This window comes from Priapulus caudatus, unplaced genomic scaffold, assembly GCF_000485595.1.
Source record: "Priapulus caudatus unplaced genomic scaffold, Priapulus_caudatus-5.0.1 Scaffold115, whole genome shotgun sequence".
NCBI lineage: Eukaryota > Metazoa > Priapulida > Priapulimorpha > Priapulimorphida > Priapulidae > Priapulus > Priapulus caudatus.
This window is the reverse complement of record NW_014577176.1, coordinates 482,219-494,677: the sequence shown is the minus strand read 5'-3', so window position 1 is coordinate 494,677 and position 12,459 is coordinate 482,219. Positions and strand designations below refer to the sequence as shown.

The window sequence follows — 12,459 nt, the reverse complement described above, 5'->3', positions numbered from 1 at the left end:
TCGATGTATGTTACTATCAACCAAAGATTCTAGAGTGCCGTAGGCGTTCACTCTACGATCTTTGCTATCAACTATGTAGTATTTCAAGAATGTAGCAGCGACTCTGATCAAATATGACAGCCTCGCGCCATCTATCGGTAGAAATAATTCATATGCGCACATTGTATGTTGTGTGTAACCGTAAAATGCATTATTAAAGATATTATAATACTCTAAAACGTATTTAACGTAGAGTTAAATTAGTATAATTACAGTACCTATACATAACAACATTTACTGGATAAGATTGGTAAAGGTTTGACCGTGAAATTCCCATCCTACACTTCGATGTATGTATTTCAATAATGGCTTCGGGTCCACCTAGATACAATGTGTGCATATATGCATTATTGTAGAAGGAGTACAGCGGGCGGAGGTACGGGAGAAGGGGGGATGGGAGACGGGAGAGAAGGGGGCGGGAGACGGGAGAAAAGGGGGCGGGGAGCGGGAGGGGAAGGAGCGGGAATGGAGAGGCCAGTGGGCTGGAGGATTTTCATCCAAAACAAACTATTATACTATGTTGTACGCGTGAAAGAGATAGAGAGAGAGAGAGAGAGAGAGAGAGAGAGAGTGTGTGTGTGTGTGTGTGTGTGTGTGTGAGAGAGAGAGAGAGAGAGAGAGAGAGAGAGAGAGAGAGAGAGAGAGAGAGAGAGAAAGAGAGAGAGAGAGAGAGGGAGTGTGTGAGAGAGAGAGAGAGAGAGAGAGAGAAAGTATACTAAGTAGAGAAATAAAAGAAATCCATAGCACGAGAAATAAATACATGAAAAAATACATTGTACAGGATTAATACATTTATTACGCAAACTATCAGAGAAACTAAGTTACATTCCAAAGAGAAAAATGCAAATAATAATTATACTGGAGGTGTTGAGGGAGGGAGATAGGAGGACAGGGGAGGGAGCTGGGAGGAGAGTGGGAGGGAGGCAGGAGGAGAGGGGGAAGAAGGCAGGAGAAAGACAACCCCCTGTACCCCCTCACCCGAGGCAACATTTTATATTCACCTGCATGTTTCAGCACTTTTTTGTCAAAACCATTTTTTATACAACATGAACATGCATAAGAATGACTATTATTATCCATATCTTGAGGAATAATTAAAAACAAAATGTTCATGATATATATATGGAGATTATTGGAGAAGACCAAACTTACCTAAACTTCGAGTAGGGAACCATATACTTTATAGGCTGTATCTAAAAACAAGGAACCACATTTTTTTCTAATTTTTAAGGTTTAATGTGGAGTCTTAAACGTTTCTTATTCGTACCCCCCCCCACCCCTTTGCTCTGCGCTGCTCTCTTCTAAACTGAAATGATTAAAACGTAATGACCATTCCCTATCAATTATTATTATACGTATAAATAAACAAAAGCAGAGAAGTACCGACTAGCAGCTGGTAATGCAAAATGCTGTGAATTGCAGCATCTTTGCTATAATCCAATATGTCAGAGTTGTCTGCTAAAAAAATTACTGGCTCTTGGTGACTTGCCATTGACTGCAATAACGAGGATTTATTGTTCCTTGGTTTTCCGATAGATAGAGAAAAGTAAACAGTAGCACTATAGCACTCCAATTGCAATAGAAATGAAGCATGCAGCTAGTGTGACAATATGTTATCTACAATGAAAAAAAGTATAAACAATTACCATTATAACATTAAACATATTACATTTATTTTTATTTATATACATCATGCTCTTTGTGAGAAAAATTGCATTTATTTCAATTGAATGTAGGGAAAATGGCAAATTGCCAGCAGTAACGCAAAAAAATTTACTTGACCATCAACTTATCATAATTATTCTATGTATGTTTGTGCGTACAGTGTGTGATAAAGCTCTCTCTATTCTTACCAGCATATGCTTTAAATTCAACACTATATCGTCCCTGTTATCTGTTTGATAAAATTATCTAGCATTAAATTTTAAGCACTATGGTAATATTACTTACCATATACATTTACATATACATACCATATACATATGGTATATATACATTTCTATGAATACCTTATTTTTATGAAGCAGTACATCCTATCTACTGGCATGTACACAAATATCTCCTGATTTTGAGACAATTCAATGCAACTCACTCAAATTACATAGCAAGGAATTCCATAGCATTTGTTAACTCAAATATTCTTCTACAACATAATATGTACACATGTGTAACAACATATAACAACATGTGTCAAAAACACATGTAAGAAGTAGAATTTACAGTGATTTTACATTGAAAATTAGGCTTCACTTAAATCTGAACATTTAAATTATCTTAGGTCTACCACCACCTCCCTTGTCAGGTATGACCACAAATCTATGCATCATATATGATTCATTATAAACTAGCTGTTTCCAAACCTGTTTGCTTATATTTTGTTATCAATAGTACACCTGACCACCAGAAGCCTATAAGAATCAATGCAAAACCAAAAAGTACAATAAACATTCTCATCCTCCACTGAGCCTTGGAGTCTGTCAGTGTCTGGTACAACTGTTTCACCTGGAATCATATTTAAACAGTTTACAGTAATATTAATAACAAATCGTTCAATTAATTCATTAAAACCAAATAGCTGATAATGTATAAGGTATCATTTTGGAAATTATTTTACAGAAAAATCACTATAATAAGGCCCTAACCAAAGAATCTTTATAGTACAATGTTGGTATAGGATTTAAGGATATATTAATATACTTGTTGCATAAAAAATACTATATGCCTACATTTGGAAGCAACCATGTTTAATTTAGGATTGATTTTGATTTAAATTTTTAAAATCTTTTTTTAATCTTTATTTTGGAGTAATATAAATGAATGTCTCATAACAGAAACAAATAAAACACTTCTTATACAATAGGTATATACTGTGAAATTCTAGACTATTACACCCTTTTCACTGACTATATGTCTTAAACCTGCACCAATGTTCATCTTTAAATATCATACATACACATGATATCTGATGACCAGTTGTAATGGTTTACCTGAACTTCGGTATTTTTTCCGCTATCACTGTTGGCTATCACATAGTCAGCTAGAATACACTTTTCTCGAAGTGGCATCTGAGAGGCGATTCTTGCTCTGGCATGTTCCTCGGTGAAGCTATTCCGCAGCATTACACGCTGAAGCTGCTGCTCTTCATCACTGCAAACACAATTGATCCAAAGTAATGTGCAGCTAGAATATTTGCCTTCATAATTTGATTCTACATAATTCTATGATACATACCAATCTACCACAACAGTGTATTTCAAGTACTTCAGCATGGTCTTGCTCTCAAATAGCAATGGGACATCTAAAATCACAAACTGGTAACCTGTAGGTATAAGACAACATCAATCATCATTATCAATTATCATTATGGTATATGAAACTATCCAATTTGAGAAATTAACTTAAGCTTCAACATTAACTCAAGCTGTGATAGAGTAAAATCATTAATAGATAGCCAATATTGTGAGATAATGAGGCATTCAACAACACAAGCAAACTGCATAGCAATACCTTTTATAAAATAACTAACAACCTGCCAGCCTATACTTTTCGTGATTTCTGGATGTGTGATAGAGTTGAGTAATCTCCGCTTTGCTTCATCATAAAAGATTATATTTGCTGTAAGGTAATTAATTTTATAATGAACAGAATAATTAAACAACTAAACAACAGCTTTAAATAGATAAAGTGTATTTATAGCTATATCTTGTGTCTTTATCTGAATAACAATGATTCAACTACAAACACGAAATACATGTGTATACCTAGTTTCTGTCTGTCAATCTCGCCGGTTGTTTCATGAAAAAGATCTTGTCCAAAGTGCTGTCTTAGCTTTTTCCATCCCAAGGTTCCAGGTTCCACCACTTAGTAAATACAATTACAAGTTCATATTGAATTAATTAACAGTGAATCGGATAAGGTACGTTAACGTTACAAACACTATATAGTCTCTCAGTCCCCAATTGTGTAAAACTTGAGTAATTAGATGAAAGCAAAATCGTAACATGGCTGTGGCCGAATTTCCAGGGCTATATATACGGTATACCTACTGTACAAGGCAAGAAAAAATCATAATATTAATATTTTCTATATAAATGTTCCAAAGCCAAAACGAAAGTCAAATTCAATGTTCATTTACAAATTTCTCTCCCGAGAAATAATTAAGACGCCGGTTGCTACACCCCCTTGAATCCGGACATGAGTTATGTTAGTGTTGTGCTTTAACTACGTTTGTATTCTGTAATTATATTATATTCTAAATAAAACAATATTTGACAATTTGTGTGAGCACGTGTGTGCGTGTTGTGAGACATATGCGTCTAAACAGAGAAATTGCTCTGACCTGTGATTGGAGGATAAAAATAGAATTCGTGAATTCGTGAATTCGTAAAAATAGAATTCACCGGTCATACCCGCACGTGTATATTTGCTAATTAATTAGACTAATCGTGCTTCAATAGACTCAAAATTCAGCATAATACTAATAGCGTATGCGGCGGGAGTGGGCGGGGTCTATTTTTATCCTCCAATCACAGGTCGGAGCAATTCCTCTGTTTAGACGCATGTGTTGTGAGTGACTGACTGACTTCTTCAGTGGCGGTACCAGCAGATCAGTATACCAAACCTGGACCCCAGCGAACACGCAGTAAGAACAGTCAGAAACTTCAAACAGTGCGAGTCAACACCGAAGAGTTTCGCCATTCCTTCTTCCCGAGAACTATTCAACAGTGGAACCAGCGTACTGAGGCCGAGATAGACCTTATCTGTTCCACTGCCGCTGACGACAACATCTAAGCGCACACATCCCTGCGTTATTATCCACGTAACCGTGGGCTACGCAGTAAACTATCCAGATCCAGATCCAGACTTAATTATTCATGCACCTTCTCTTGCTATCTTATCAGCATCAATAATGGGAACACCAAGTTGTTTAAAATAATCCGAAACTGTACTTTTACCACTGCCAATACCACCGGTCAAGCCAACAAGAAACATAACGACAGGTTGACAGACAAATACAAATAACAACAAATTTATATAACAGGTCTCCAAAATGTAAACATTCGCAGTGGCGCATTGCGCGTGTGCAGTTATGTGCATCCGGTTATGTGCGCGTGCGTATAGATAAACTTCCTGGATTACAACATGGTGACTAAGTCAAAGCAAAGATAGACTTTCTGATTAACATTTTCGTTAAAAACCAGGTGGCCTTTTACATTTCTTAGCTAATATTTTAAAGTCGGATCACACCTAAGTTTTGTGTGATTGATACCTTTCTTTTTAAGTATCGGGAATATGCAATATAATGCCATTAATGGGAAAACCTATCCCAGGACATGAGTTAAAAATCGTGAACAAAAACTTTGGCAGAACTTATTGATAAGTGATATTGATACAGTGTTAGTGATACTAAAATTACAATTGTACTAGTATTGTTACTTGCTTGGTGGTAATACTTACCGTTGAGTAATTGTCAAGAGTGACAGATCGACGTAACCAGATGTAGAATACGTTTATTGATTATACTTTATAGGTCGGGTATTATTTTCTGAACTAGTAGTAGTACTAGTAGTAGTAGTACTAGTAGTAGTAGTAGTAGTAGTAGTAGTAGTAGTACTAGTAGTAGTAGTACTAGTAGTAGTAGTAGTAGTATATAATAGTACTAGTTACTACTACTAGTAACAGTAGTACCGCTCATAGGGTCTATATCCCCCAGGGTACTGCCGGTTCAAGGATAGAGAACATGGGGCCCATTGAAACCTATGTCATTTTCGTAAATGTGGGGGTAGCCCCTTTAAAATCGACAGGGGTACTGGTGAGGGTGTTCTTTGTTCATTTCAACCGATAAATATGATGTGAGTTAACAGGAGGTGTACCGCTCATAGGGTCTATATCCCCCAGTGTACTGCCGGAACGTACCCTGGTAACTATCTGAAATGGTTAGGGTTAGGGATTAGGCGTAGGCGACTCCCTAGACTCGTTAGTGGAGTAGGCGAGGTACGGTCCGGCATATTAGATAGTACCAGGGTACGTTCCGGCAGTACCCTGGGACACATAGACCCTCTCAGCAGTAGTACCGGTAGTACTACTACTAGTACTAGTAGTACCTGTCTGAAACTTTGCCCTGTTTTACAAGTTAGTATTGTTGTGCCCAAACTTGGAATCTTGCACAAACTTGGAATTTCAGCGCATCCGCAGTTTGGGCAACCAATCTTGAGATTGGGCAAACAGAGGTAAACAGAGCTTGCACAAACATATGATTATTAGGATTTCAAATGTTATATCATAACTATAAGGTCCTATATACCTTCTTTCCTTAATGTGTTTGGCACCTTTGTATAAATATTAAATGATTATAATAAATAATTGGATAAATGTGAGATAAATCTCTTCCTAGTTTGCACCACGCCCACCACACACCCGCTATGTCTATGAGCGGTTGTTGAATCACCGACTGTTTTCAGTTTGCCCAATCTTGAGATTGGTCAGCCAAACTAGGGAATCCGCAGTTTGGGCAGCACAATCGCTGCACAGTCTCGAGATTGTGTAGATTCCAAGTTTGGGTACGACAGTTTTTATCACCAATGCAATGGCAGGAACATCAACATCTACAATTTGTGCATTTTTTTTTTGCAGTGGATATTTAACCGTATACGGCAGTGTATCCACTTCCGCTATTTTACCGTACAGTACTTCTGATTGGCTAGTATGTTTATGTATGTGTATATATGTATGTTATGAATGTGTTTAAAAGGCTTCGTATTGGAAACGTGATTTATGGAAAATAGCTTCTATTATCAAGGGGATACAAATGTGTAGAAATAAATGGGATTTAAACCTAAAGGTTTTCTAGATAGCTAAACCTTATGGGATTTTAATGTAATGTTGATGACATCATAAATATACTAGCCAATCAAATGTGGTGTAGGGTAAAATAGCAGAAGTAGATACTCTGCCATATACGGTTAAATATACACTGCCTTTTTCTTTGAGCTAATTTATACAGAGTGAAGAATGACCAAACGTAGGCCTACATGTGTGTTCTTTGCAATGCCGATGGCCCGGCACATAGTCGATCTGTTTTATTCATATACATATGCTCATTAGATTAATTCATGACGTTATACTGAATACAAAGACAAGCAATAAGGTTACATGTACAGTATATTGTATGACTATACTGTGGTATATATATATATATATATAGTATATATTTGCCCTTACATAATCTTTCAAAACAATGAGCAGATTTTGTAGTTTACATGGTGAGCCATCAGCTAACAGTTTCCTTCCCAGTGCCAGCCTCCACCTTACATTTAATTCGTATTGCATCACCTCACCCATGCCACACTCAGTTTTGGGTATGTTGAATTCACATCTTTTGCATTCACATATTAATTTTCATGTGTAGTTACATGTAGTACATTACTTTTATTGGCAGAGCTTGAGAACCCAACTTATTAGGTGGAAACCGTGCTCATTTTTGGAAAAATTCAGACCGAGTTTGCATCTTATATCCCAAGTTTAGTGGTCATTGTTTACAATTCGTGTATGAGCCAATTTCTAGATCCCGAGCTACTGTGACACCTGTAGGGTATTAGCTGTTTGTGTGTATCATTTATTTATTGGCATGGTTTTTGCAGTCTGTGGTAAAATGTTTTGCAGATAATAGCATTTGAGTATAATATCATGAAATATCTGTTTTGTAATATCATTCCTTGTATACAGTCATCGCACATACTACGATTTGTATGCAATGTATATATGATAATCTATGTATCATGGTTAAAAATAGCACAGAGGGAGAGTCCTGCGTACATCTATATATATATAATCTATATATATATAAAGTTGTTCAGCTGAATTAGTTTGTACTCGCATAACTAGAGAACTTCGTAACCTAGAGGAAAGCTAAAGATATTTGCAGAATGAGCACGTCTGGGAGGTTGTTCTGGCTGAAACAAAAATTTAAAAAAGTTAAAAAGTTAAAAATTCTATTCATCAATAGATGGCGGTGCGTACAGATTAACATCACGTATGTGTGAATCCATGGGTATACCCTTAACGGCACAGTGTCGAGTCCCAGCTGCGGAACTTATTTTCCCCTTTTTTCCTTTTTTTCCCTTTACCTACCTCTTTAGTATGTATTATTTTTAATTTTTAATTTTTATTTTTTATATTTAAAGTCTCACAATGCGCATCCAAACGCTAAAACTTCTCCAGTACTAGACTAGCAACTACTTTGTGGCATGCATAATCACACTACCTTATGACAAAATAAACTCTAGTTCCTCCCATTTGACTGCGCGTTCCCAACAAGAAAGAGGTGCGAAATCAGGTAATCAGGCGCCAACGCTAAATTGTTTCAAACAACATAGCATCGACTTGGTTTGGTGACGTCACATGTTGCTACAGGGTGTTGAGCAAGGAATTGTTTGTCCCGGGTAAACTGTTTGCATAGTGGCGACAGTGCATAAGATAGTTGTAGTATTGTGAACTGCTGTATATGTAACATCAAAGACTATTAAGAAAGTATTTATAGGCAGCGTAATAAACGTGAAAATAACGTATTGATTTTAGGCTTGATATCGCTAACAGCGCGAACATTGCGCTAGCAGCGTGCAAGCGAAAAACGCACACGGGCCGTAGAAATCTTTGCTACACCCGCTGGACGGTTGCCTGGCAGAGCAACGCAAACGTGTCAACAACATCGGAGAATTTGAACAACAGTGGAGATATTTTCAAATACCTTTTATAAGACAACGCGCAGTGAAATGGGAGGCACTAGAGTTTATTTTGTCATAAGGTAGTGTGATTATTCATGCCACGAAGTATTTGCTAGTCTAGTACTGTAGAAATTAGCGTTTGGATGCGCATTGTGAGGCTTTAATGTCTTTTAGCTTTGGATTTCTTAGTATTTTTTACTGTTTGGGATGGGATGCGGTGCGATGGGATGGATGCATGGATGGATGCATGGATAGCTAGATAGTTAGATTTTTTGGCATATTTTTCTTTCAACCAAGCGGTCACCAACTGAGTAACGCCACTGATTTCCCCGGGCAATGCCGGGTATCCCGCTAGTTCATAATAGTTGTGTAGTAGCATGAGAGACGATAATTGATCAGCAGCAATGGGCGACAGTGAAAAAAATACACGGGGGCTCGGGGCGATTTAGCTCCCGAAATGCCAAAAAGAGCCCCGGAAATGCCAATAAGAGCCCCCGTAAATTTGCATAGAGTTCAATGCAAACCAAATTTTGGAGTGCTATTTTCATGCACGCGAGCTTGAAAAGTAGCCCCCGAAAAATAATTTTTTTTTTTTTCCTGATGGGCGACATTGTCCTATGTCACGCTTCCAGGCTGTAAAACACCCTGTATCCCGCTCACGATCTCTTTACCAGCACTAGACCATTATCTGGTGTCAGATGATCGGCTAGCATTGTGATGTCACTCAACATTTTGAAACGTTAAAAATGTGTGGTGTCTGGTGAGGATCAAGGAGAATCGGTGTGGTACAATTAATGTTGTCTAGTATGAAAAACAAGTTATTTCACATGTATTTTGGAAATATTGGGGCTTGTCCACCTATATGTATTAAAGTTTCACTTAAGCCAGGTCAAAAACTGTTGAATGTACCACCTGTTAATGAAGTTTTTATGAACATATTTTAAAAGCATAATAAACTAAGCTTGTATCTAAGGATTTTCGAAATACGTCCATCATTGGTTATAATGCACAGCATTGATGCTTTTTGCAGTCGGACACCTCGTGATCACAGCACAATATTATCCAGTCATCATGTCGACTCCAGGGAGACGAAGAGCCGCAGCGAGAGTTTACACTGCCGAAGATGAAGCGCTTAGCAAAATCACAAAGGAAGTAAGTATGCTCGTCTTCTTTTGTCTCACGTGTTGGTGTGTGGTGCAAGGTGTTATATATATATACGAACCACACTTTTAAATTCTAGCTGTAAATATTGTGTTTGTCTTGCCTTCAAACTGCACAGACATTGATGCCTGGATGTTAGCTTGGTGCAGACGTAGCTTCGCACCGATAGGTGTAGTTGAAATGAAGGATTTGTATTGGTGGTTGATAATGGGACATGTTACCCCAGTCCCCAGTGCATGAGGTTTATTCATCAAACCAAGAAAACAGTTTACATGCACATCAAGTTGTGCATGAGGGAGTGCAGAAGGGTCTAACAATTGTCAAGCAATGCTACAATTAAGAGAACAAGTACATATAAGCCCTCTCGCAGCAGCGGATATTCAACGTTGTAACTTGTTGTATCATCTCCCACTAGGTGTCACCGCTGTTAATAAATAGGACTGTATAAGCCCTTCCTGCTTTTCTCAGTTCGTATAACACATTAGTCAACAAAAATTAAAACACTGGAATGAGAGTAATTGCTTCAATTTGTATGTTGACCTTATAGTGATCGAGTGTTGCAGAGTGACCTCTGCAGCTATGCTTGCTGAAGTTTAGCAAGTGGCAGCAGAAGTGCAGTCCATGCTTAGGTTTCCAGTCATGATCTCCGATTTCAGATACACATATTTTGATTTTAAAAACCAATTAGAGTTCGCTAAGTGCACTTTGCTACTTTGAAATCGAAAAAGAGTGTGATCACTTGGCAAAGTGTTTGATAAAAGGGTCTGGTGCCTTAAAATTAGTATTATTAGCGAGTATAATGTGTTTTATGGACATTAAAAAAATCTCGAATCAAGTAGTAGTAGGTATAAGGTAGGTGCAGGTAGCAGGCTTATATAATACACTGCATCGACAATGTGTGGTGAATAGATAGATGGTCAATGAGTTGTCGTTGGTGTCGGCATCCCTATAGGCAACTTTAAGCGGCCACTACACGTATTCAGTGATAGATTTTAATTTTATTTGAGAAGGAAAAACATCTGCTGAGTATGTATCTAATAAGCCCATGTTACCACAGTAATAGTATTATGGGCTTTGCATTTTATGATTAACACAGTTTGTCTGGATTACCATGCTAAACTGGTGAATAGATAAACAATGTAAGTGTTCCGTATGTCTTTCTAACCACATGCAACATGCATTATAACGATCTTCTAAGGACCCAATTAATTCCTGGTAGGTTCAGAATGCATTGTGTTCTGTCATTTCCTAGTGGGTGTGTGTGTGTTTTTAGCTCATCTGACATAGTCAGATGCAGCTTGTAGAATCGCATGAGCGTGCGTCCGTGCGTCCGGCCGTGCGTGCGTGCATCCGTCAACAGTTGGGCACAAATCTAAACGGCTCGACGTACGGTCACGATATTCGGGACGTGGGGGGGGGGGGAATCCGAAAACGAGTTGGATGTCGAAGCTGGGGGTCAAAGGCAAGAGGTGTAAAAGAAGGGGGAACATTTCCTCCTTAACTTAAAGTATAGGGAGGAAATGCAGAATTGCGGCACAAATCTAAACGGCTCGACCTAGGCTCGTGATAGTTGGTGTATAGCATCATGGTAGGAAAAGCCATCACTGTGCCTAAATTGGAGGTCACAGGTCAAAGGTCAATGGGGCACAGGGTTTTTGTTTCAGCGGTGACCTACCATTTTTATGGCTTTATTGAAAGGACCATGAAATATACTTTCCGCTGACATGCGAAGAGTAAGTGTCGGATAACCTTTTGACCCTTAAGAGGAGGGTTAAACATGGATTTGTTTACTGTTAGAAAGAATTTGACTGCCGGGTTTGCTAGTAGAATCTATATATGCTTGGATGTATGAGGCTACAATGTCACAGTGAAATTTCAAAAGCTAAATTTGGTTAAAGAAGGTTTATGCTCCTTAAATCGTATAATTTCTATGGCATTCTGTACTGTCAGTGTGTTACACGTAACTTATGCCACTGCCAGTGCCTGTGGTGGTGATAGTACTATGTAGTTTTTGCCTGCGTTAATTAGTTACAGGTGGCAGCTCTCTATTTCAGCCTGTAGGCTTGCTTAGGTAAATGGATGAGTGCTTACCTATTCTGTCTTGCAAATAGTTATTGCTACTACGTACGATGGGAGCTTCCATCTTTAATCTTAAGACACTTAAACGTACGCGCCATCTCGTGGCAACTTTCATAACGATCCCAACGAACATTCCTTTGAGAAGGTTCCTGATACCATCCCTGTGCTTTCCACTGTTTCGGCGCGTACGTGAACACATTTGGGACTAACAGGGTTTACTAGAATCCCACCACTCCACCACAGAGTCACCGCAGTAGACGTGAGATGAGCGCTGTTGCTCTGCGGCACTTGTTGCAGTGACGTTGCAGTGATGTCTCTTAGTATAGAATACAGTCCTGAGCAGTAAGGTCAAACATATTTTTTTCTCATGCCAGACGGTTGCCGTGCTGATTTCATGTAAGTGGGCGGCGGCGCAGTCTTGAAATATCTCGCGGTAAGAAAACACACGAGATGCTGT

General features: G+C 38.4%; 1 protein-coding gene across 5 annotated transcripts; it reads right to left on the bottom strand.

Moving 5' to 3' along the window:
• Positions 1–1,690: 1,690 nt before the first annotated feature.
• LOC106805491 (dephospho-CoA kinase domain-containing protein-like) lies at positions 1,691–5,116 on the bottom strand. Of its 5 annotated transcripts, none has more exons than XM_014807103.1 (6): positions 4,920–5,116; positions 3,801–3,899; positions 3,547–3,654; positions 3,271–3,358; positions 3,027–3,186; positions 1,691–2,541 (listed from the first exon to the last, which is right to left on the bottom strand). In XM_014807103.1, the coding sequence occupies exons 1-6, from the start codon at positions 5,029–5,031 to the stop codon at positions 2,377–2,379; spliced, it is 732 nt and encodes a 243-aa protein (XP_014662589.1). In that variant the 5' UTR covers positions 5,032–5,116; the 3' UTR covers positions 1,691–2,376. The 5 variants fall into 5 exon arrangements, with proteins under 5 accessions (XP_014662589.1, XP_014662585.1, XP_014662586.1 ...); XM_014807099.1 differs by having other exon boundaries at positions 4,989–5,115; XM_014807100.1 differs by having other exon boundaries at positions 4,995–5,115.
• Positions 5,117–12,459: the final 7,343 nt, after the last annotated feature.